General features: G+C 49.1%; 1 protein-coding gene across 1 annotated transcript in view; it reads right to left on the minus strand.

The window, feature by feature from the left end:
- Positions 1-16,081, minus strand: part of eif6 (eukaryotic translation initiation factor 6) — a 161,083-nt gene extending 145,002 nt beyond the window's left edge. Inside the window, exon 1 of the mRNA XM_068048745.1 lies at positions 15,849-16,081. Within this exon, the coding sequence (XP_067904846.1) occupies positions 15,849-15,955 (107 nt within the window). The 5' untranslated portion in view covers positions 15,956-16,081. The remainder of the gene's footprint in view (positions 1-15,848) is intronic.
- Positions 16,082-26,327: the final 10,246 nt, after the last annotated feature.

Raw genomic sequence — 26,327 nt, forward strand, 5'->3', positions numbered from 1 at the left:
GATGGGTGTCTTGCAGGAAATAAAATAATGTAACCTATGACTAGGAATTGCAGGTTGGAAACAGGGAGTGGAGGCCCAAGCATTGAGGGGAGGGTGTCAGCGCACAGGTACTGATCCAAAATCAATACACCACAGTATTATCAAGAATAACTGAGAGTTTGGGATATGGCATCAGTGTTATCCTTGATTTCACGTCCCAAAAAACGACATGGTGTTTTTATGACAGTTTATGGTCTATCAGTGCAGCAGAACAAACTTTAAATGTCAATACTGTACTTTTACAGTCCAGTTTAAACTCTTCAATATGCGCTTTAGGTTTTTGAAATACAGGCAGATTCAGCCTGCCTTCGCTCTGCTTTCTGGAATCAGCCACTCGGCCCATCCAGGCTGTTCCTCCATTTGTTAACCCTGGAGCTCTATTTCTAATCCCAATTTCCTATCTTTTTTCCAGATTCATTCACATCTTGTTAAACATCGCCATTACTTTTGCATCTGTGGTCTTTGGCAAGATGTTCCATATTCTCAACTGTATGTGAAACAGCTGTCCTGGACCCCACTACTGACCCTGCCAGTTACTTTAAACATGCAATCAGATCACTCCTTAAATTCACATCCAGGGAATATCCAAGTTCACAGATTCTTTACTCATAACACAATTCCTTTATTGCAGTTACCCTCCTGGTGAACTGTACATGGACTGGACAATCTAAAGAATGGTACATAATTTCAGTTATGTGGATAGATTGAAGAAGCTGGGTCTGTTCTCCTTGTAGAAGAGAAGATTAAAGAGATTTGATGGAGGTGTTCAAAATCATGAGGGTCTGGATAGGGTAGATAGAGAGAAACTGTTTCCATTGCTGGAAGATCCAGAGCCAGAGGACACTGTTTTAAGGTGATTGGCAAAAGAAGCAACAGCGACATGAGGAAAAACTTTTTTTTAATGCAGCGAGTCATTAGGATCTGGAATGCACTGAGTGTTGTGGAGGCAGATTCAATCGAGACTTTCAAAAGAGAATTGGATAATTATCTGAAGAGAAAATATTTGCAGGGCTACTGGGAAAAGGTGGGGGGAGCAGGACTAGGTGAGTTGCTCTTGCAGAGAGCTAGCACACACAACAGGCCAAATGGCCTCCTCCTGTGTTGTAACCATTTTACGATTCCATAACCTTTTAAAACTAAACACAACACTGTAGCAGTATGGTTCTTCCTTTTAAATTCTATACTTTATGAAACACCTTGGATGATTTGATCACTTTTTCTCCCTGCGAGGCAAGTTTTAAAGACTAATATATCTGGACTCTGTTCATTTAACCGTCCTACTGCCACTCTGTATTAGACTGTAATTCCACCTGCTCGCCTTACACCTGGGGTACACATGCTCATACTTTAGTAAACTGCATCTGCCATTCTTACACCCACTCGCTTTTTGCCATACCTCTCTGCAATTCTGTGCTCATCAGAATATCCTAGCTTAGATGGATATAACTCACTCTATTCCTAAATCTAAGTCATTTATCTGTAGAGGGACAAGTAGAGGCGCAGCACCAAACCTTAGGAGACATCGCTAGTCACTTTCCACCAATCTGAGAACACCATTTTTACCCCAACTCTGTTCCCTGCTTCCCAATCAGTTTCCTGCTCATGCATGAAATTGCCTCCAGTGGCATGAATCTCAGTTTTAGCTAGTAATCTCTTGTATAGAGTCATAGAGTTATAGAGTTATACAGCACAGAAACAGGCCCTTCGGTCCATCGTGTCCGCACCAGCCATCAAGCCTATCTATTCTAATCCCATTTTCCAGCACTTGGTCCATAGCCTCTCAATTCAGCTGTGATGCCCCTGTGGTTAAATAGTATGATGCTGCTGTCTAGGTTCAACATGTGCACAACTGCACTCCAGCATTTGACGGCACTACTGGGGGAATGTGCACAGGAAAACATAAACCCATTTAATCCTCCACATTATCTAGAGAGATTATCCTGTGAGATGCAGTAATAACAGGAGGATAAAATACAGTCTCTCAAATCATCACCATAATGTGAAATGACAGCGCAATGTTTGGACTGAGTGAGCAGTCAGATTACTGAATGACTCACACTGCACCATGGAGACACCCACAATAGGTCACAGGCACACTCTGCACTGCGCGCTCCGATCAGAGGAAGCAATTTGTTGAAACACACCACTGTTTGGTAAATATTTTAAAATATCTAATGAGGGAGCTCTTGAAACAAGCACTTGAGCCAAGAGGCACTCAGTCACTGCCTATGGCTGCAGGGTAGTTAATAGTTTTGCAATGAGGGGGTGAAATGGTTCCCACTTAGCTCGAGGCCATCTCTGCACTCAATCCCTGTTACATACCCAAGAAGGGGCAGGCAAGGCCAAGAAGGATTCGAAGGGATCTGGATGATGCAGAGACTTAGACAACAATCTTTACCTTCCATATTTTGGGGTCAAACTCAGCTCAAACTGATAAGAACGTAGTAACAGAAGGATGCCATTCAGCCCCTCGAGCTTGTACTGCCAATCTCCTAACTGGCCTATTTTCCATCATCCATAAACTTGAGCTCATCCAAAGTTCTGCTTCCCTTATTCCAACTTGCACTAAGTCCCTTTCATCTGTCACCTTGTGTTTGCTGACCAAAATTGGCTCCCATTCGACAACAATTTAAAAATTCTCATTCTCATCTTCAAAGACTCTAGTTCAGCCTCAGCTGGAGTATTACATCCAGTTCTGGGTGCCGCACTTTAGGAAAGACGCAAGGGCATTGGAGAGTACAGAAAAGATTCACGAGAATGGTTCCAGGGATGAGAAAGTTGTTATGAAGATAGATTGGAGAAGTTAGGACTGTTTTCCTTGGAGAAGAGAAGGCGGAGAGGTGATTTGATAGAGGTATTCAAAATCATGAGGGGTCCAGACAGAGTAGATAGAGAGAAACTGTTCCCACTTGTGAAAGGATCGAGAATGAGAGGGCACAGATTTAAAGTATTTGGTAAGAGAAGCAAAAGCAACATGAGGAAAAACTTTTTCACACAGCGAGTGGTTAAGGTCTGGAATGCACTGCCTGAGAGTGTGGTGGAGGCAGGTTCAAATGAAGCATTCAAAAGGAAATTAGACAGTTATATGAAAAGGAAGAATGTGCAGGGTTACGGGGAGAAGGCAGGGGAATGGAACTGAGGGAATTGCTCTTTCAGAGAGCCGGTGTGGACACGATGGGCCGAATGGCCTCCTTCTGCACTGTAACAATTCTGTGATTCTATGATATGACTGATTAGAACAGTAGCAAAAGAAAAGACTTGCATTTATATAGCGCCTTTCATGACAACCGGATGTTTCAAAGCACTTTTGCAACCAACAAGTACTTTTGAAGTGTAGTCACTGTTGTAATGTAGGAAACGTGGCAGCCAGTTTGTGCAACAAACAGCAATGTGATAGTGACCAAATAATCTATTTTTTGTGATGTTGATTCGCTATACCACCTCCAATGCAAATATATCCTTCTTTAGATATGGAGACCAGAACTGTGCCAGTACTCCAGGCGTGGTTTTCCCAAAGCCCCGTACAACTGTAACAAGACTTTCTTAATACTGTACTCTAATCCCCTTGCAATAAAGGCCAACACGCCATTGGCCTTCCGCTTTACTCTTGTACTCTGTAGAATCGGTGTAGAATTGGTTTGGGTGGAAATGAGGAATAGTAGGGGAAAGAAGTCACTAGTGGGAGTGGTCTACAGGCCCCCTAAGAGTAACCATAATGTAGGACGAAGTATACAAGAAGAAATATTGGGTGCTTGTGATAAAGGGATGGCAATATGTGGAAGCTATGGAAAGGGTGCAGAGGATATTTACTAGGATGTTGCCAGGTATGGAGGGAAGGTCTTACGAGGAAAGGCTGAGGGACTTGAGGTTGTTTTCGTTGGAGAGAAGGAGGAGGAGAGGTGACTTAATAGAGACATATAAGATAATCAGAGGGTTAGATAGGGTGGATAGTGAGAGTCTTTTTCCTCAGATGGTGATGGCAAACACGAGGGGACATAGCTTTAAGTTGAGGGGTGATAGATATAGGACAGATGTCAGAGGTAGTTTCTTTACTCAGAGAGTAGTAGGGGCGTGGAACGCCCTGCCTGCAACAGTAGTAGACTCGCCAACTTTAAGGGCATTTAAGTGGTCATTGGATAGACATATGGATGAAAATGGAATAGTGTAGGTCAGATGGTTTCACAGGTCGGCGCAACATCGAGGGCCGAAGGGCCTGTACTGCGCTGTAATGTTCTAATTATAATTCTAATTGCTTGCTGTTCCTGCATGCTAACTCTGTGTTCCTTGTACTAATAAATGCAAATCTCTGAGCATCAACATTTAGAAGTTTCACGCCTTTTAAAATATATTCTGCTTTTCTATTCTCATGACCAAAGTGAATAACCATTCAATTCCCCACATTATTCACCATCTGACACCTTGTTGCCCACTCACTTAACCTGTCTATACATCTCTTTTTAGCCTCTTTGTGTCCTCCTCATAGCTTACATTCCTACCTCGCTTTGTATAATTAGCAAACCTAAGATACATTGCTCTTGGTTTGAGTCAATTCATATAGATTGTAAATAGTTGAGGTCCCAGCACTGACCCTTGCAGAAATCTACTAGTTACAGCCTACCAAGCTGAAAATGCCCCATTTATCCCTATTCTTAGCTTCCTGCCCATTAACCAATTCTCTAGCCATGATATTTCCCCCAACTCCATGTGCCCTTATCCTGTGTATTAGCCTTTTGTGTGGTACCTTATTGAATGCCTTTTAGAAATCTAAATACACTGCATCTACTGGTTCCCTCTTATCTACCCTCCTAGTTATATCCTCAAAAATCTCTAATTAATTTGTCAAAGAACGATTTCCCTTTCATAAAGATTTTGTCAGAGTATTAAGACTTCCTGAATAATAGATTCCAGCACTTTCCCGACGATTGCTATCAGGCTAACTGGCCTGTAGTTTTCTCTTTTCTCTTTCCCACCTTTCTTGGATAGCAGCGTGACATTTGCCAATTTCCAATCCATTGGGATTGTTCTAGAATTTAGGGAAATTTGGAAAATCATAACCAGCGCATCCACTATCTCTACGTCTTTTAGAACCCTAGGATGCAGGCCATCAGGTCCTGGGACTTGTCAACTTTCAGTCCCTTAAATTTCTCCAGTATTTTTTCTATGATATTAAATTACTTTAAGTTCCTCACTTATTAGCCTCTTGGTTACCCTCTATTTCTGGTATGTAATGTGTGTCTTCTACTCTGAAGACAGACAAAATATCTGTTCAATGTCTCTGCCATTTCCTTGTTCCCCATGATAATTTTTCCTGTCTCTGCTTCTTAGCAACCAACATTTAATTTTTTTTCGTTCATGGGATGTGGGCGTCACTGGCTATGCCAGCATTTATTGCCCATCCCTAATTGCCCTTGAGAAGGTGGTGGTGAGCTGCCTTCTTGAATCGCTGTAGTCCTTGGGGTGTAGGTACACCCGCAGTTTTGTTAGGAAGGGAGTTCCAGGATTTTGACCCAGGGACAGTGAAGGAACGGCGATATAGTTCCAAGTCAGGATGGTGTGTGGCTTGGAGGGGAACCTGCGGGTGGTGGTGTTCCCATGCATCTGCTGCCCTTGTTCTTCTAGTTGGTAGAGATCGTGGGTTTGGTGCCATTGAACTAACCTTTGCAAGTTGCTGCAGTGCATGTTGTAGATGGTACACACTGCTGCCACTGTGCGTCAGAGGAGGGAGTGGAGATTGAGTCTGGGTTTGGGTCACAATGTGGATCGGTGGAGGAGGGAGTGAATGTTTGTAGATGGTGTGCCAATCAAGTGGGCTGCTTTGCCCTGGATGGTGCCGAGCTTCTCGAGTGCTATTGGAGCTGCACCCGTCCAGGCAAGTGGAGAGTATTCCATCACACTCCTCACTTGGGCCTTGTAGATGGTGGACAGGCATTGGGGAGTCAGGAGGCGAGTTACTCACTGCAGAATTCCCAGCCTCTATCTGCTCTTGTAGCCACAGCATTTATGTGGCTGATTCAGTTCAGTTTCTGGTTAATGGTGACCCCCAGGATGTTGATAGTGGGGGTAATTCAGCAATGGTAATGCCATTGAACATCAAGGGAGATGGTTCATTTTAGCTACTCCTTTTTTCATAATTTGTAAAAGCTCACATAATCTGTTTTATATGCCTGGCTAGTTCATTTCCGTTTCTTTTTTTGACCTGTGCCTTCTCTCCATCTGCTTAACTTGGCTCTATATCCTTTTATACCCTTGACTAACATATCAATCTCAGATGTAAAATGATTAACTGAGCTAGCATCTACCGCTTTTTGTGGCAGAGTGTTCTACACTTCTACCTTTGCATGAAGAAGTGGTTCCTAACTTCTCTCCTGAACGGCCTGACTCTGATTTTAAGGTTATGTGCCCTTGTCGTAGACTCCCCCTGACCAGCGGAAGTTTCTCCCAACCTACCTTATCAATCCCTTTCAAGCTTCTTAAAAAAACCTCAACCGAATCACCCCATTACTTTATAAATTCCAGGGAATACAAGCCTAGTGTATGTAATCTCTCCTCATAATCTAAACCTTGGAGACCAAGTAACATCTGGTGAATCTGTGCTGGACTCCTTCCAAGGACAATATATCTTCCTAAGATGCGGTGTCCAGAAATGTACACAGTGCTCCAGATGTGGTCTAACCAGGGCTTTCTATAGCTGAAGTATGACTTCTGCTGCTTTATACTCTAGCCCTCTGGAGATAAACACTCACATTCCATTAGCATTTTTGATTTTTTGACTATTATATTCTATTGATCTGTGAACATGGACTTCTAAATCTCTTTGGATGTCACTGTTCCTAGCTTTTCACTATTTAAAATATACTTAATCTATCCTTATTCTGGTCTACAATAGATGGCCTCACACTTAGTTGTATTGCAGACAAGTGCCCAAGTTTTTCCCACTCAATCTATCGATGTCGCTGTAATTTTATGTTCGCATCTGTACTGCTTATTGTGCCACCAATCTTTGAGTCATTGGATGAAAGTTTCCTTTGATTGATGGCTGTCAGTAAAAACTGACCCGAATTAGTCAGTAATTGAGAGGCTGTTTTGGGAAATAGACAGAAATAGATTTTAAGAAAGCCTTTGACAAGTACCACATAAAAGGCTGGTTAACAAAAATTGAGGCTCATGGAATAGGAGGGTCAGTGTCAGCTTGGATAGACAAAAAATTGGTTTCAGACTGGAGGATCTTAGACACTGGTGTTCCCCAAGGATCAGTGCTAGGACCAGTGCTTTTTCAAATATATAAGTGACTTGGATGTTGGAATACAGAGTAAAATTTCAAAGTTTATCAAACCTGGAGTTGTGGCAGACAGTGAGGATATCATCAATCAACTGCAACAAAACACATATAGACTAGCAGAATGGGCAGATGAGTGGCAGATGGAATTTAAGTGTACAGTGACAGAGGGTCATTGGGGGCTCATGGGCCAATTTCTTTGAAGGTGGCAGAACATGTTGAGTAGCTAGCAAAGCATATGGGATCTTGGGCTTCATAACTAGAGGTATTGAGTACAAATGCAGGGAAGTTATGCCGAACCTTTATAAAGCTCTGGTTAGGCCACAACTGGAGTATTGTGTCCAGTTTGGAACATAGGAACAGGAGTAGGCCATTCAGCCCATCGAGCCTGCTCCACCATTCAATTAGATCATGGCTGATCATCTACCTCATCGCTACCACGCTATCCCCATATCACTTGATGTCATTAGTATCCAGATTGTTCGATGATTGAGCTTCCACAGCCCTCTGGGGTAGAGGATTCCAAAGATTCACCACCCTTTGTGTGAAGAAATTTCTCCTCATCTCAGTTTTAAATGGCCTACCCCTTATTCTGAGTCTACGCCCCCTGGTTCTCAATTCACCAAACATCCTACCCACATCTCAATCTCTCCTCATAAGACAATCCCACCATCCCAGGGATTAGTCTGGTGAATGTCCTTTGCACTCCCCCTATGGCATGTATATCCTTCCTGAGAAGAGACGACCAAAATGTACACAGTACTCCAGGTGCAGTTTCAGCAAGGCTCTATACAATTGCAGCAAGACATCTTTACTCATTACTCAAATCCCTTTTCGATGAAGGCCAACATAGCATTTGCCTTCCTAATTGTTTGCTGCACCTGTGTGCTAGCTTTTAGTGACTCATGAATAAGGACACCCAGGTCCCTTTGTACATCAACACTTCCCAACCTCTCACCATTTCAGAAATATTCTGCCTTTCTGTATTTTCTACCAAAGTGAATCACTTCATACCTATTCACATTATAATCCATCTGCCATGTTCTTGCACATTCATTTAGCCTGTCCAGGTCCCCGTGAAGTGCATTTTGGGAGTACTAACAAGTCAAGTCAAGGGAATATACAATGGATGGTAAGACCATAGGAAGTACAGAGGGACCTTGGTGTACCTGTCCATAGAGCATTGAAAACAGCAGCACAGGTAGATAATGTGGTTATGAAGGCATACGGGATACTTGCCTTTATTAGCCGAGGCACAGAATATAAGAGCAGGGAGGATATGATGGAGTTGCACAAAACGCTAGTTAGGCCAATGCTGGAGTACTGTGTACAGTTCTGGTCGCCACACTATAGGAAGGATGTGATTGCACTGGAGAGGGTGCAGAGGAGATTCACCAGGATGTTGCCTGGGCTTGAGCATTTCAGCTTTGAAGAGAGACTGGATAGGCTGGAGTTATTTTCCTTAGAGCAGAGCAGGCTGAAGGGGGACCTGATTGAGGGATACAAACTTATGAGGGGCAGAGACAGGGCAGATAGGAAGAAACTTTTTCCCTTAGCGGAGGGGTCAATAACCAGAGGGCATAGATTTAAGGTAAGGGACAGGAGGTTTAGAGGAGATTTAAGGAAAAATGTTTTTACCTAGAGGGTGCTTGGAATCTGGAACACACTACCTGAACGGGTGGTAGAGGCAGGAATTCTCACAACATTTAAGAAGTATTTAGACACTGGTCCCAGCACGGTTCAGGTGAAGACCATCCCAATGGTACAGCTCCCACTTTCCTCAGTACTAGTGCCAGTGCCCATGAATTGAAACCCATTTCTTCCACATCAATCTTTGAGCTACATATTTAACTCTCTAATCTTATTTACCCTACTCCAATTTGCTCATGGCTCAGGTAAATAATCCAGAGATTATTACTTTAGAGATTCTGCTTTTCAATTTAGCCCCTAGCTGCTCACATTCTCTATGCATAACTCCTTCCTAGTCCTATCTAGGTCGTTGTTACCCAGTTCTGATCAGCACACTTTAAGAAGAATGTGAGGATCCTTGAGAGTTACCAGCACCACCCCTGTATCTAAGGAGGATTGGAAGATTATGGCCACTGCCTCTGCAGTTTTCTCCCTTACTTCCCTCAGTATCCTCGGATGCATCTCTTTTGGTCCTGGTGACGTATCAATTTTAAGTACAGCCAGCCTATCTGATAAGTCACCAGGACCAGATGAGATGCAAAGATACTGATAGCAGCAAGGGTTGAAATTGCAGAAGCACTGGCCATAATCTTCCAATCCTCCTTAGATACAGGGGTGGTACCAGTGGACTGCAGAATTACAAATGTTACACCCTTGTTCAAAAAAGGGTGTAAGGATAAACCTAGCAACTACAGGCCAATCAGTTTAACCTCAATGCTGGGAAAGCTTTTAGAAACGACAAAGCAGGACAAATTAACAGTCACGTGGACCAATGTGGATTAATTAAGGAAAGCCAGCAGAGATTTGTTTATGGCAAATCGTGTTTAACTTGTTTGAATTATTTGATAAGGTGACGGAGAGGGGTGATGAAGGTAATGAGGTTGATGTAGTGTACACAAACTTCCAAAAGGCATTTGATAAAGTACCACATGACAGACTTGTTAGCAAAGTTTGAGCCCTTGGAATAAAAGGGTCAGTAGTTGCATGGATACAAAATTGGCTGAGTGACAGGAAACTGAGTAGTGGTGAACGGTTATTTTTCAGACTGGAGGAAGTTATATAGTGGGGCTCCCCAGGGGTTGGTGTTAGGACCTCTACTTTTCTTGATATATATTCATGACTTAGATTTGGGTGCACAGGGCATAATTGCAAAATTTGCAGATGACACAAAACTTGGAAGTATTGTGAACTGTGAGGAGGATAGTGATAAACTTCAAGCAGACAGAGACAGGCTGGTGGAATGGGCAAACAAGTGGCAGATGAAATTTAATGCCGAAAAGTGTGAAGTAATTAATTTTGTAGGAAGAACGAGGAGAAACAAAATAAAAGGATTAGATTAGAGATACAGCACTGAAACAGGCCCTTCGGCCCACCGAGTCTGTGCCGAACATCAACCACCCACTTATACTAATCCTACACTAATCCCATTTTCCTACCAAACATCCCCACCTGTCCCCCACCTGTCCCTGTATTTCCCTGCCACCTACCTATACTAGTGACAATTTATAATGGCCAATTTACCTATCAACCTGCAAGTCTTTTGGCTTGTGGGAGGAAACCGGAGCACCCGGAGAAAACCCACGCAGACACAGGGAGAACTTGCAAACTCCACACAGGCAGTACCCGGAATTGAACCCGGGTCCCTGGAGCTGTGAGGCTGCAGTGCTAACCACTGCGCCACTGTGCCGCCTACAATTCTAAACGGGGTGCAGGAACAGAGTGACCTGGGGGTATATGTGCACAAATCATTGAAGATTGCAGGGCAGGTTGAGAGAGCAGGTAATAAAACATATGGGATGTGGGCTTTATATACAGGGTGATAGAGTACAAAAACAAGGATGTTATGATAAACCTGTATAAAACACTGGTTCAGTCTCAACTGGAGTATTTTGTGTCCAGTTCTGGGAACCACACTTCAGGAGGAATGTTAAGGCATGAGAGAGGGTGCAAACAAAATTCACAAGAATGGTTCCAGGCATGAGGAATTTCAGTTATGTGGATAGACTGGAGAAGCTGGGACTGTTCTCCTTAGAAAGATTGAGAGATCTGATAGAGGTGTTCAAAATCATGAGGGGTCTGGAGAGAATAGATCAGGAGAAACTGTTCCTATTGGCCAAAAGGTTCCAGAACAGGAGGACACTGATTTAGGAACATAGGAGCAGGAGGAGGCCATTCAGCCCATCGAGCCTGCCCCATCATTCAATATGATCATGGTTGATCATCCACTTCAATGCCTTTTTCCCCCACACTATCTTCATATTCCCTGTCATTGGTATTTAGAAATCTATCAATCTCTACTTTAAACATACTCAATGACTGAGCTTCCACAGCTCTCTGGGGTAGAGAATTCCAAAGATTCACAACCCTGAGTAAAGAAATTTCACCTCATCTCTGTCCTAGGCGGCCTGCCCTTTACTCCGACATGGAGTTCCCTTGTTCTAGACTCACCAGCCAGCGGAAGCATCCTATCCACATCTACCTTGTCACGTCCTGTAAAAATGTTATGTTTCAATGAGATCACCTCTCATTCTTCGAAACTCTAGAGAATACAGGCCCAGTTTCTGCAATCTGTCCTCATAACCTGTTAATCAATTCTCAAACCATTGCAGTATATTACCTCCAAGCCCATGTGCTATAATTTCGTTTACTAAACTCCTGTGTGGGACCTCATCAAAAGCCTTCTGAAAATCCAAATACACCACATCCACTGGTTCTCCTTTATCTATGCTACAAGTAACATCCTCAGTAAAATGCCAACAGGTTTGTCAAACATGATTTCTCTTTCACAAATCCATATTAAACTCTGCCCAATCATATTATTTCCCAAATATCCAGTTATCGCATCCTTTATAATAGATTCTAACATTTTTCCTACTACTGACGTCAAATTAACAGGTCTGTAGTTCTCAGTTTTCTCTCTCGCTCCCTTCTTAAATAGTGGGGTTACATTTGCTACTTTCCAGTCTGCAGGAACCCTTCCAGAATCTACAGAATTTTGAAAGATAATCACTAATACATCCACTATCTCGAAAGCCACCTCCTTCAATACACTGGGATGTAGCTCTGGGATTTATCAACTTTCCATCCAATTAATTTTTCAAGTGCTACCTCTTTATTGATACTAATTACTTTCAGTTCCTCATTTTTGCAAGTCCCTTGTATACCGTCAAATCTGTTAATGTATTTTCCCAAATAAAAACAAGAAAGTGCTGGAAATACTCAGCAGGTCTGGCAGCATCTGTGGAGAGAGAAGCAGAGTAAAAGTTTCAGGTCAGTGACCCTTCATCAGAACTGGCAAAGGTTAGAAATGTAATAAGTTTTAAGCAAATAAAGCAGGGATGGGGAAAGAGAGAACAAAAGTAAAAGGTATTGATAGGACAGGGTCACAGAATAACTGACCAGAAAGTCATGGAGCAAAGGCAAACGGTATGTTAATGGTGTGTTGAAAGACAAAGTGTTAGTGCAGAGAGGGTGTTACTGGACAGAAAAATGAACAGCCCTGGCCCAAAGCACAAACATGACAAAAAAAAATCTTGCTGGACTGAACATTGAGTTCAATAATTTCAGAGCATGATGGGCCCCCCTTTTTATTTTCAGTTTTTTTTTCTTTTTTCTTTTTATTTTATTTCAGTTTGTTCCATCATTCATGTTTCTCACCATGTGCCCATCCATTGTTTTTTTCATGTTTGTGCTTTGGGCCCAGGGCTATCCATTTTTCTGTCCATTAACACCCTCTCTGCACTAATGTTTTGTCTTTCAACACACCATTAACATACCGTTTGCCTTTGCTCCATGACTTTCTGGTCAGTTATTCTCTGTGACCCTGTCCTATCAACACCTTGCCTTTTGTTATCTCTTGCCCCACCCCTGCTTTATTTGCTTAAAACCTATCACATTTCTAATCTTTGCCAGTTCTGATGAAGGGTCACTGACCTGAACGTTAACTCTGCTTCTCTCGCCACAGATGCTGCCAGACTGGCTGAGTATTTCCAGCATTTCTTGTTTTTACTTCAGATTTCCAGTATCTGCAGTATTTTGCTTTTATTTTATTGTGTTTTCCCAATCCACCATAGCCAACTTGCCCCCATGCCTTCATAGTTTCCTTTGTTCAGATTTAAGAACCAAATTTCAGAATGAACTATATCTCTTTCAAACTTAATGTAGAATTCGATCATACTGTGGTCACTATTTTCTAATGGCTCTTTTACAGCAAGTTTATTAATTAGCCCTTTCCCATTGCATAATACTAAATCTATTATAGCCAGATCCCTAATTGGTGCAACATACTACTCCAGAAACCCATCTCGTACACATTCCAAGAATTCATCCACCACAGCAGTAGGGCTAATTAGGTTTACCCAATTGGTATGTAAATTGAAGTCGTGCATTATTACTGTATTGCCCATGCTATATACACAGTACTGAGTCAGCGGCGCTTGAGATGGCTTGGCCATGTGAGCCGCATGGTACATGGCAGGATCCCCAAAGACACATCGTACAGCGAGCTCGCCACTGGTATCAGACCCACCGGCCGTCCATGTCTCCGCTTTAAAGATGTCTGCAAACCCGACATGAAACCCTGTGACATTGATCACAAGTCGTGGGAGTCAGTTGCCAGCGTTCGCCAGAGCTGGCGGGCAGCCATAAAGGCGGGGCTAAAGCGTGGCGAGTCGAAGAGACTTAGCAGTTGGCAGGAAAAAAGACAGAGGCGCAAGGGGAGAGCCAACTGTGTAACAGCCCCGACAAACAAATTTCTCTGCAGCAGCTGTGGAAGAGCCTGTCACTCTAGAATTGGCCTTTATAGCCACTCCAGGCGCTGCTCCACACACCACTGACCACCTCCAGGCGCTTACCCATTGTCTCTCGAGATAAGGAGGCCAAAGATAATATGCAGCTCTAATTTCTTGATTTATGCCATACCCAACATTACTAATACAGTTTGGTGGCCTATAAGCAACTCCCAACAATGATTGCTGCCCCTTGCTGTTTCTTAGCTGCACCCAAACTGATTCTACATCTTGCTCCTTCGATCTAAGATCCTCTCTCACTAACGTACTAATCTCGTCCCTTATTAACAGCGCTACCCCACCTCCTTTTCCCCTCCACCTATCCCTCCTAAAGGACAAATATCCCTGCCTATTCAGTTCCCAGTCCTGGTCACCCTGTAACCACATCTCCGAAATGGCAATTAAATCATACCCATTTACCTTTATTTGTGCCTTCAAATCATCTACCTTGTTGCGAAAGCTGCGTGCATTCAGACAGAGTGCTCTTAACATTATTCCTCATTAAGAACCAGTTTGATGTTTGGCTTTGTCTCGTCTGCCTTCCAATTTTGCTTAGTACTGGTTTACTCCGTTACCTGTTCTGCTTTCCTCCAATCTGAGCTCTCTCTGAATTCCCAACCCCCTGACAACACCTTGCCCTTTGTTCTCTTTTGCCCCACCCCCACTTTATTTGCTCAAAACCTATTTCATTTCTAACATTTGTCAGTTCTGATGAAGGGTCACTGACCTGAAACATTAACTCTGCTTCTCTCTCCACAGATGCTGCCAGACCTGCTGAGTATTTCCAGCATTTCTTGTTTTACCCCTGACAATTTAGTTTAAACCCTCCCCAACAGCACTAGTACATTAGTCCCGGTCCTGCTAAGATGCAAACCGTCCATCTTGTACAGGTCCCACCTACCCCAGAACAGATCCCAATGCCTCACAAATCTGATGCCCTCCCTTCTGCACCAATTCTCCAGCCATGTGTTAAATCGCTTAATCCTCCTATTCCTGTGCTCAATAGCACATGGCACTGAGAGTAATCCTGAGATTGCTGCTTTTGAGATCCTGCTTTTAAACTTTTTTCCGAACTCCTTAAACTCTGCTTTCAGGACCTCATCCCTCTTCCTACCTATATTGTTGGTACGAAAGTGGACCACGGCCTCTGGCTGTTCACCCTCCCTCAGAAGAATCTCCTGCAGTCACTCTACGACATCCTGGACCCTGGCACTGGGGAGGCATCACACCATCCTGGAGTCATGTCTACGGCTGCAGAAACACTTGTCTGTTCCCCTAACTAATAAATCCCCTATCGCTCTTTTTCCTCCCCTCCTGTGCAGCTGAGCCACCATGGTGCCACAGACTTAGCTCTTGCTGCACTCCTCTAAGGAACCATTGCCCTCACCAGTATCCAAAATGGAAAACCGGTTAGCAAGTGAAATCGACTCGGGGAACTCCTGCACTGCCTGCCTGGTGGTCACTCATTCCCTCTCTGCCTGCATGCTCCTAAACGTGTGACCGCCTCCCATAAACTTGCTATCCACGTAGTCCTCTGCCTTGCGGATGCACAACAGTATAAAAGCCTGGCTTGGATATAAAATTAAACCCTGACCTGGCCCAACCCGACCACAGCCAACCCGAACCTGACCCGAAGCCCAACGCTGGACACAGAATATAGACCCGACTATGACACATGTAGTTGGGTTTGGTCAGGTTCAGATCGGGTAGCCAGGCTTTACAACAGTGACTCCAGCCGCTGCTCGAGTTCCGAAACCTGGAGCTCAAGCTTGTGCAGCGGTGACGCTTCCTGCAGATGTGTTTGTCTGGAACACATGGAGTGTCCATGACCTCCCACATAATCCAGGCTGGACATTCCACTCACTGGGGCTGACCTGCCCTACCTTAACTTTACAAAACAACTGCGAGCTTCCGAACGGGCCCAACTCCTGCTTTTACTATTAATATGAAGGGATTCCCTACGTCAGGCCCGGGCTCGGGCCCAGCTTGTTCTCCAGGCCCCAGCCCTCTCCCTCCCCTCCCTCTCCCCGCACCCCCCGGCCCTCCCTACTTCTCACCCGTAGAAGTTCTCGGAGCCGCCGATCGCCACCAGGCAGTAGGCGTTGGTGAGTTTGGCGAAGCAGCCGATCTCGTTGTTGTTTTCGAAGGAAGCGCGGACCGCCATTGCGGGGCCTGGAGCCGGGGCTCGGATTCTGTCTGCTCGCACGGGCTGTGTCTCTGGGCCTGGGGTCCAGGCCTCACTTTGGTCTCCGGGCAACGTGCCACCGGTAACGGCAAGGTCACTTCCGCCTAGGCAACGAGCGCTGATTGGCCGGATTAACATCCGTCATCATAACCCGGAAACTGATCCAGAACAACTTCCAGCTGAGAAAGTCCCGGATCTCGGTGCCGGATATACAGGCAAGTGGGTGTGAACTGAGAGAATAAACCGGGCCCGAGAGAGAGAGAATAAACCGGGGCCCGAGAGAGAGAGAGAAAATAAACCGGGGCCCGAGAGAGAGAGAATAAACCGGGGCCCGAGAGAGAGAGAATAAACCGGGGCCCGAGAGAGAGAGAGAAAATAAACCGGGGCCCGAGAGAGAGAGAATAAACCGGGCCCGAGAGAGAGAGAATAAACCGGGGCCCGAGAGAGAGAGAGAAAATAAACCGGGGCCCGAGAGAGAGAGAATAAACCGGGGCCCGAGAGAGAGAGAGAAAATAAACCGGGGCCCGAGAGAGAGAGAATAAACCGGGGCCCGAGAGAGAGAGAATAAACCGGGGCCCGAGAGAGAGAGAGAGAATAAACCGGGGCCCGAGAGAGAGAGAATAAACCGGGGCCCGAGAGAGAGAGAATAAACCGGGGCCCGAGAGAGAGAGAGAATAAACCGGGGCCCGAGAGAGAATAAACCGGGGCCCGAGAGAGAGAGAGAATAAACCGGGGCCCGAGAGAGAGAATAAACCGGGGCCCGAGAGAGAGAATAAACCGGGGCCCGAGAGAGAGAGAGAATAAACCGGGGCCCGAGAGAGAGAGAGAGAATAAACCGGGGCCCGAGAGAGAGAATAAACCGGGGCCCGAGAGAGAGAATAAACCGGGGCCCGAGAGAGAGAGAGAATAAACCGGGGCCCGAGAGAGAGAGAATAAACCGGGGCCCGAGAGAGAGAGAATAAACCGGGGCCCGAGAGAGAGAGAGAATAAACCGGGGCCCGAGAGAGAGAGAATAAACCGGGGCCCGAGAGAGAGAGAATAAACCGGGGCCCGAGAGAGAGAGAATAAACCGGGGCCCGAGAGAGAGAGAATAAACCGGGGCCCGAGAGAGAGAGAATAAACCGGGGCCCGAGAGAGAGAGAATAAACCGGGGCCCGAGAGAGAGAGAATAAACCGGGGCCCGAGAGAGAGAGAATAAACCGGGGCCCGAGAGAGAGAGAGAATAAACCGGGGCCCGAGAGAGAGAGAATAAACCGGGGCCCGAGAGAGAGAGAATAAACCGGGGCCCGAGAGAGAGAGAGAATAAACCGGGGCCCGAGAGAGAGAGAGAATAAACGGGCCCGAGAGAGAGAGAATAAACGGGGCCCGAGAGAGAGAGAGAATAAACCGGGGCCCGAGAGAGAGAGAGAATAAACCGGGCCCGAGAGAGAGAGAATAACCGGGGCCCGAGAGAGAGAGAGAATAAACGGGCCCGAGAGAGAGAATAAACCGGGGCCCGAGAGAGAGAGAGAATAAACCGGGGCCCGAGAGAGAGAGAATAAACCGGGGCCCGAGAGAGAGAGAGAATAAACCGGGGCCCGAGAGAGAGAATAAACCGGGGCCCGAGAGAGAGAGAGAGAATAAACCGGGGCCGAGAGAGAGAATAAACCGGGGCCCGAGAGAGAGAGAATAAACCGGGGCCCGAGAGAGAGAGAATAAACCGGGCCCGAGAGAGAGAATAAACCGGGGCCCGAGAGAGAGAGAGAATAAACCGGGGCCCGAGAGAGAGAGAGAGAATAAACCGGGGCCCGAGAGAGAGAATAAACCGGGGCCCGAGAGAGAGAGAATAAACCGGGGCCCGAGAGAGAGAGAGAGAATAAACCGGGGCCCGAGAGAGAGAGAGAATAAACCGGGGCCCGAGAGAGAGAGAGAGAATAAACCGGGGCCCGAGAGAGAGAGAGAATAAACCGGGCCCGAGAGAGAGAATAAACCGGGGCCCGAGAGAGAGAGAGAATAAACCGGGGCCCGAGAGAGAGAGAGAATAAACCGGGGCCCGAGAGAGAGAGAGAGAATAAACCGGGCCCGAGAGAGAGAGAGAGAGAGAATAAACCGGGGCCCGAGAGAGAGAGAATAAACCGGGGCCCGAGAGAGAGAGAATAAACCGGGGCCCGAGAGAGAGAGAATAAACCGGGGCCCAAGAGAGAGAGAATAAACCGGGGCCCGAGAGAGAGAGAATAAACCGGGGCCCGAGAGAGAGAGAATAAACCGGGGCCCGAGAGAGAGAGAATAAACCGGGGCCCGAGAGAGAGAGAATAAACCGGGGCCCGAGAGAGAGAGAATAAACCGGGGCCGAGAGAGAGAATAAACCGGGGCCCAAGAGAGAGAGAATAAACCGGGGCCCGAGAGAGAGAGAGAATAAACCGGGGCCCGAGAGAGAGAGAGAGAATAAACCGGGGCCCGAGAGAGAGAGAATAAACCGGGGCCCGAGAGAGAGAGAGAATAAACCGGGGCCCGGAAGAGAGAATAAACCGGGGCCCGAGAGAGAGAGAATAAACCGGGGCCCGAGAGAGAGAGAATAAACCGGGCCCGAGAGAGAGAGAATAAACCGGGGCCGAGAGAGAGAATAACCGGGGCCGAGAGAGAGAGAGAATAAACCGGGGCCGAGAGAGAGAATAAACCGGGCCCGAGAGAGAGAGAGAATAAACCGGGGCCCGAGAGAGAGAGAGAGAATAAACCGGGGCCCGAGAGAGAGAGAATAACCGGGGCCCGAGAGAGAGAGAATAAACCGGGCCCGAGAGAGAGAATAAACCGGGGCCCGAGAGAGAGAGAATAAACCGGGCCCGAGAGAGAGAGAATAAACCGGGGCCCAGAGAGAGAGAATAAACCGGGCCGAGAGAGAGAGAATAAACCGGGCCCGAGAGAGAGAGAATAAACCGGGGCCCGAGAGAGAGAGAATAAACCGGGGCCCGAGAGAGAGAATAAACCGGGGCCCAGAGAGAGAGAATAAACCGGGCCCGAGAGAGAGAGAGAATAAACCGGGGCCCGAGAGAGAGAGAGAATAAACCGGGGCCCGAGAGAGAGAATAAACCGGGGCCGAGAGAGAGAGAATAAACCGGGGCCCGAGAGAGAGAGAATAAACCGGGGCCCGAGAGAGAGAGAATAACCGGGCCCGAGAGAGAGAATAAACCGGGGCCCGAGAGAGAGAGAATAAACCGGGGCCCGAGAGAGAGAGAATAAACCGGGGCCCGAGAGAGAGAGAATAAACCGGGGCCCGAGAGAGAGAGAATAAACCGGGCCCGAGAGAGAGAATAAACCGGGCCGAGAGAGAGAGAATAAACCGGGCCAGAGAGAGAGAATAAACCGGGGCCCAGAGAGAGAGAATAAACCGGGCCCGAGAGAGAGAATAAACCGGGGCCCGAGAGAGAGAGAATAACCGGGGCCCGAGAGAGAGAATAAACCGGGGCCGAGAGAGAGAGAATAAACCGGGCCCGAGAGAGAGAGAATAAACCGGGCCCGAGAGAGAGAGAGAATAAACCGGGGCCCGAGAGAGAGAGAATAACCGGGCCCGAGAGAGAGAATAAACCGGGGCCCGAGAGAGAGAATAAACCGGGGCCGAGAGAGAGAGAATAAACCGGGGCCCGAGAGAGAGAATAAACCGGGCCCGAGAGAGAGAATAAACCGGGGCCCGAGAGAGAGAGAATAAACCGGGGCCCGAGAGAGAGAGAGAATAAACCGGGGCCCGAGAGAGAGAAATAAACCGGGGCCCGAGAGAGAGAATAAACCGGGGCCCGAGAGAGAGAGAATAAACCGGGGCCCGAGAGAGAGAATAAACCGGGGCCCGAGAGAGAGAGAATAAACCGGGGCCCGAGAGAGAGAGAATAAACCGGGGCCCGAGAGAGAGAGAGAATAAACCGGGGCCCGAGAGAGAGAATAAACCGGGGCCCGAGAGAGAGAGAGAATAAACCGGGGCCCGAGAGAGAGAGAATAAACCGGGGCCCGAGAGAGAGAGAATAAACCGGGGCCCGAGAGAGAGAATAAACCGGGGCCCGAGAGAGAGAATAAACCGGGGCCCGAGAGAGAGAATAAACCGGGGCCCGAGAGAGAGAAATAAACCGGGGCCCGAGAGAGAGAAATAAACCGGGGCCCGAGAGAGAGAGAATAAACCGGGGCCCGAGAGAGAGAGAATAAACCGGGGCCCGAGAGAGAGAATAAACCGGGGCCCGAGAGAGAGAGAAATAAACCGGGGCCCGAGAGAGAGAGAATAAACCGGGGCCCGAGAGAGAGAGAGAATAAACCGGGGCCCGAGAGAGAGAGAATAAACCGGGGCCCGAGAGAGAGAGAGAATAAACCGGGCCCGAGAGAGAGAATAAACCGGGGCCCGAGAGAGAGAGAATAAACCGGGGCCCGAGAGAGAGAATAAACCGGGGCCCGAGAGAGAGAAATAAACCGGGGCCCGAGAGAGAGAGAATAAACCGGGGCCCGAGAGAGAGAGAATAAACCGGGGCCCGAGAGAGAGAAATAAACCGGGGCCCGAGAGAGAGAAAATAACCGGGGCCCGAGAGAGAGAGAATAAACCGGGGCCCGAGAGAGAGAGAGAATAAACCGGGGCCCGAGAGAGAGAGAATAAACCGGGGCCCGAGAGAGAGAGAGAATAAACCGGGGCCGAGAGAGAGAATAAACCGGGGCCGAGAGAGAGAGAATAAACCGGGGCCCGAGAGAGAGAATAAACCGGGGCCCGAGAGAGAGAAAATAAACCGGGGCCCGAGAGAGAGAATAAACCGGGGCCCGAGAGAGAGAGAGAGAATAAACCGGGGCCCGAGAGAGAGAAATAAACCGGGGCCCGAGAGAGAGAAATAAACCGGGGCCCGAGAGAGAGAAATAAACCGGGGCCCGAGAGAGAGAATAAACCGGGGCCCGAGAGAGAGAGAATAAACCGGGGCCCGAGAGAGAGAATAAACCGGGGCCCGAGAGAGAGAAAATAAACCGGGGCCCGAGAGAGAGAGAATAAACCGGGGCCCGAGAGAGAGAGAGAATAAACCGGGGCCCGAGAGAGAGAGAATAAACCGGGGCCCGAGAGAGAGAATAAACCGGGGCCCGAGAGAGAGAATAAACCGGGGCCCGAGAGAGAGAGAATAAACCGGGGCCCGAGAGAGAGAGAATAAACCGGGGCCCGAGAGAGAGAATAAACCGGGGCCCGAGAGAGAGAATAAACCGGGGCCCGAGAGAGAGAATAAACCGGGGCCCGAGAGAGAGAGAGAATAAACCGGGGCCCGAGAGAGAGAATAAACCGGGGCCCGAGAGAGAGAGAGAATAAACCGGGGCCCGAGAGAGAGAGAAATAAACCGGGGCCCGAGAGAGAGAATAAACCGGGGCCCGAGAGAGAGAGAATAAACCGGGGCCCGAGAGAGAGAATAAACCGGGGCCCGAGAGAGAGAGAATAAACCGGGGCCCGAGAGAGAGAGAGAATAAACCGGGGCCCGAGAGAGAGAATAAACCGGGGCCCGAGAGAGAGAAATAAACCGGGGCCCGAGAGAGAGAGAGAATAAACCGGGGCCCGAGAGAGAGAGAGAGAATAAACCGGGGCCCGAGAGAGAGAATAAACCGGGGCCCGAGAGAGAGAGAGAGAATAAACCGGGGCCCGAGAGAGAGAGAATAAACCGGGGCCCGAGAGAGAGAGAATAAACCGGGGCCCGAGAGAGAGAGAATAAACCGGGGCCCGAGAGAGAGAATAAACCGGGGCCCGAGAGAGAGAGAAATAAACCGGGGCCCGAGAGAGAGAGAGAATAAACCGGGGCCCGAGAGAGAGAGAGAGAATAAACCGGGGCCCGAGAGAGAGAATAAACCGGGGCCCGAGAGAGAGAGAATAAACCGGGGCCCGAGAGAGAGAATAAACCGGGGCCCGAGAGAGAGAGAGAATAAACCGGGGCCCGAGAGAGAGAGAATAAACCGGGGCCCGAGAGAGAGAGAGAAATAAACCGGGGCCCGAGAGAGAGAATAAACCGGGGCCCGAGAGAGAGAGAGAATAAACCGGGGCCCGAGAGAGAGAATAAACCGGGGCCCGAGAGAGAGAGAGAATAAACCGGGGCCCGAGAGAGAGAGAATAAACCGGGGCCCGAGAGAGAGAGAATAAACCGGGGCCCGAGAGAGAGAGAGAATAAACCGGGGCCCGAGAGAGAGAGAGAATAAACCGGGGCCCGAGAGAGAGAGAATAAACCGGGGCCCGAGAGAGAGAATAAACCGGGGCCCGAGAGAGAGAGAGAGAATAAACCGGGGCCCGAGAGAGAGAGAATAAACCGGGGCCCGAGAGAGAGAATAAACCGGGGCCCGAGAGAGAGAGAATAAACCGGGGCCCGAGAGAGAGAGAATAAACCGGGGCCCGAGAGAGAGAGAATAAACCGGGGCCCGAGAGAGAGAATAAACCGGGGCCCGAGAGAGAGAGAGAATAAACCGGGGCCCGAGAGAGAGAGAATAACCGGGGCCCGAGAGAGAGAGAATAAACCGGGGCCCGAGAGAGAGAGAATAAACCGGGGCCCGAGAGAGAGAGAGAATAAACCGGGGCCCGAGAGAGAGAGAGAGAATAAACCGGGGCCCGAGAGAGAGAATAAACCGGGGCCCGAGAGAGAGAGAGAATAAACCGGGGCCCGAGAGAGAGAATAAACCGGGGCCCGAGAGAGAGAATAAACCGGGGCCCGAGAGAGAGAGAGAGAATAAACCGGGGCCCGAGAGAGAGAGAGAATAAACCGGGGCCCGAGAGAGAGAATAAACCGGGGCCCGAGAGAGAGAGAGAGAATAAACCGGGGCCCGAGAGAGAGAGAATAAACCGGGGCCCGAGAGAGAGAGAGAGAATAAACCGGGGCCCGAGAGAGAGAATAAACCGGGGCCGAGAGAGAGAGAATAAACCGGGGCCCGAGAGAGAGAGAATAAACCGGGGCCCGAGAGAGAGAGAGAATAAACCGGGGCCCGAGAGAGAGAATAAACCGGGGCCCGAGAGAGAGAGAATAAACCGGGGCCCGAGAGAGAGAATAAACCGGGGCCCGAGAGAGAGAGAATAAACCGGGGCCCGAGAGAGAGAATAAACCGGGGCCCGAGAGAGAGAGAGAATAAACCGGGGCCCGAGAGAGAGAGAAATAAACCGGGGCCCGAGAGAGAGAATAAACCGGGGCCCGAGAGAGAGAGAGAATAAACCGGGGCCCGAGAGAGAGAGAGAGAATAAACCGGGGCCCGAGAGAGAAAGAACGGGCCGAGAGAGAGAATAAACCGGGGCCCGAGAGAGAGAGAATAAACGGGCCGAGAGAGAGAATAAACCGGGGCCCGAGAGAGAGAATAAACCGGGCCGAGAGAGAGAATAAACCGGGGCCCGAGAGACGGCGAGAGAGAGAATAAACCGGGGCCCGAGAGAGAGAATAAACCGGGGCCCGAGAGAGAGAGAGAATAAACCGGGGCCCGAGAGAGAGAATAAACCGGGGCCCGAGAGAGAGAGAGAGAATAAACCGGGGCCCGAGAGAGAGAATAAACCGGGGCCCGAGAGAGAGAGAGAGAATAAACCGGGGCCCGAGAGAGAGAGAATAAACCGGGGCCCGAGAGAGAGAGAGAATAAACCGGGGCCCGAGAGAGAGAATAAACCGGGGCCCGAGAGAGAGAGAATAAACCGGGGCCCGAGAGAGAGAATAAACCGGGGCCCGAGAGAGAGAGAGAATAAACCGGGGCCCGAGAGAGAGAGAGAATAAACCGGGGCCCGAGAGAGAGAATAAACCGGGGCCCGAGAGAGAGAGAGAGAGAATAAACCGGGGCCCGAGAGAGAGAGAGAATAAACCGGGGCCCGAGAGAGAGAATAAACCGGGGCCCGAGAGAGAGAGAATAAACCGGGGCCCGAGAGAGAGAATAAACCGGGGCCCGAGAGAGAGAGAGAGAATAAACCGGGGCCCGAGAGAGAGAATAAACCGGGGCCCGAGAGAGAGAGAGAGAATAAACCGGGGCCCGAGAGAGAGAATAAACCGGGGCCCGAGAGAGAGAGAGAATAAACCGGGGCCCGAGAGAGAGAATAAACCGGGGCCCGAGAGAGAGAGAGAGAGAATAAACCGGGGCCCGAGAGAGAGAGAATAAACCGGGGCCCGAGAGAGAGAGAATAAACCGGGGCCCGAGAGAGAGAGAATAAACCGGGGCCCGAGAGAGAGAGAATAAACCGGGGCCCGAGAGAGAGAGAGAATAAACCGGGGCCCGAGAGAGAGAGAGAGAATAAACGGGGCCCGAGAGAGAGAATAAACCGGGGCCCGAGAGAGAGAGAATAAACCGGGGCCCGAGAGAGAGAGAGAGAATAAACCGGGGCCCGAGAGAGAGAATAAACCGGGGCCCGAGAGAGAGAGAGAATAAACCGGGGCCCGAGAGAGAGAGAGAGAATAAACCGGGGCCCGAGAGAGAGAGAGAGAGAATAAACCGGGGCCCGAGAGAGAGAATAAACCGGGGCCCGAGAGAGAGAGAGAGAATAAACCGGGGCCCGAGAGAGAGAAATAAACCGGGGCCCGAGAGAGAGAGAGAGAGAATAAACCGGGGCCCGAGAGAGAGAATAAACCGGGGCCCAAGAGAGAGAGAGAGAATAAACCGGGGCCCGAGAGAGAGAATAAACCGGGGCCCGAGAGAGAGAGAGAGAATAAACCGGGGCCCGAGAGAGAGAGAATAAACCGGGGCCCGAGAGAGAGAGAGAATAAACCGGGGCCCGAGAGAGAGAATAAACCGGGGCCCGAGAGAGAGAGAGAGAATAAACCGGGGCCCGAGAGAGAGAGAATAAACCGGGGCCCGAGAGAGAGAGAATAAACCGGGGCCCGAGAGAGAGAGAGAGAATAAACCGGGGCCCGAGAGAGAGAATAAACCGGGGCCCGAGAGAGAGAATAAACCGGGCCCGAGAGAGAGAATAAACCGGGGCCCGAGAGAGAAATAAACCGGGGCCCGAGAGAGAGAGAGAATAACCGGGGCCCGAGAGAGAGAATAAACCGGGGCCCGAGAGAGAGAGAGAGAATAAACCGGGGCCCGAGAGAGAGAGAGAGAATAAACCGGGGCCCGAGAGAGAGAGAGAATAAACCGGGCCCGAGAGAGAGAGAATAAACCGGGGCCCGAGAGAGAGAGAGAATAAACCGGGGCCCGAGAGAGAGAGAGAGAATAAACCGGGGCCCGAGAGAGAGAGAATAAACCGGGGCCCGAGAGAGAGAGAGAGAGAATAAACCGGGGCCCGAGAGAGAGAGAATAAACCGGGGCCCGAGAGAGAGAATAAACCGGGCCCGAGAGAGAGAGAATAAACCGGGGCCCGAGAGAGAGAATAAACCGGGGCCCGAGAGAGAGAGAGAATAAACCGGGGCCCGAGAGAGAGAGAATAAACCGGGGCCCGAGAGAGAGAGAGAATAAACCGGGGCCCGAGAGAGAGAGAGAGAATAAACCGGGGCCCGAGAGAGAGAGAAAATAACCGGGGCCCGAGAGAGAGAGAGAATAAACCGGGGCCCGAGAGAGAGAATAAACCGGGGCCCGAGAGAGAGAGAGAGAATAAACCGGGGCCCGAGAGAGAGAGAATAAACCGGGGCCCGAGAGAGAGAATAAACCGGGGCCCGAGAGAGAGAGAATAAACCGGGGCCCGAGAGAGAGAAATAAACCGGGGCCCGAGAGAGAGAATAAACCGGGGCCCGAGAGAGAGAATAAACCGGGGCCCGAGAGAGAGAGAGAATAAACCGGGGCCCGAGAGAGAGAGAATAAACCGGGGCCCGAGAGAGAGAATAAACCGGGGCCCGAGAGAGAGAATAAACCGGGGCCCGAGAGAGAGAGAGAATAAACCGGGGCCCGAGAGAGAGAGAGAGAATAAACCGGGGCCGAGAGAGAGAATAAACCGGGGCCCGAGAGAGAGAGAGAATAAACCGGGGCCCGAGAGAGAGAATAAACCGGGGCCCGAGAGAGAGAAATAAACCGGGGCCCGAGAGAGAGAGAGAGAATAAACCGGGGCCCGAGAGAGAGAGAGAGAATAAACCGGGGCCCGAGAGAGAGAATAAACCGGGCCCGAGAGAGAGAGAGAGAATAAACCGGGGCCCGAGAGAGAGAATAAACCGGGGCCCGAGAGAGAGAGAGAGAGAATAAACCGGGGCCCGAGAGAGAGAGAATAAACCGGGGCCCGAGAGAGAGAGAATAAACCGGGGCCCGAGAGAGAGAATAAACCGGGGCCCGAGAGAGAGAGAGAATAAACCGGGGCCCGAGAGAGAGAATAAACCGGGGCCCGAGAGAGAGAGAATAAACCGGGGCCCGAGAGAGAGAATAAACCGGGGCCCGAGAGAGAGAGAATAAACCGGGGCCCGAGAGAGAGAATAAACCGGGGCCCGAGAGAGAGAGAGAAATAAAC

Source organism: Heterodontus francisci, chromosome 16 (genome assembly GCF_036365525.1).
Source record: "Heterodontus francisci isolate sHetFra1 chromosome 16, sHetFra1.hap1, whole genome shotgun sequence".
NCBI classification, from domain to species: domain Eukaryota; kingdom Metazoa; phylum Chordata; class Chondrichthyes; order Heterodontiformes; family Heterodontidae; genus Heterodontus; species Heterodontus francisci.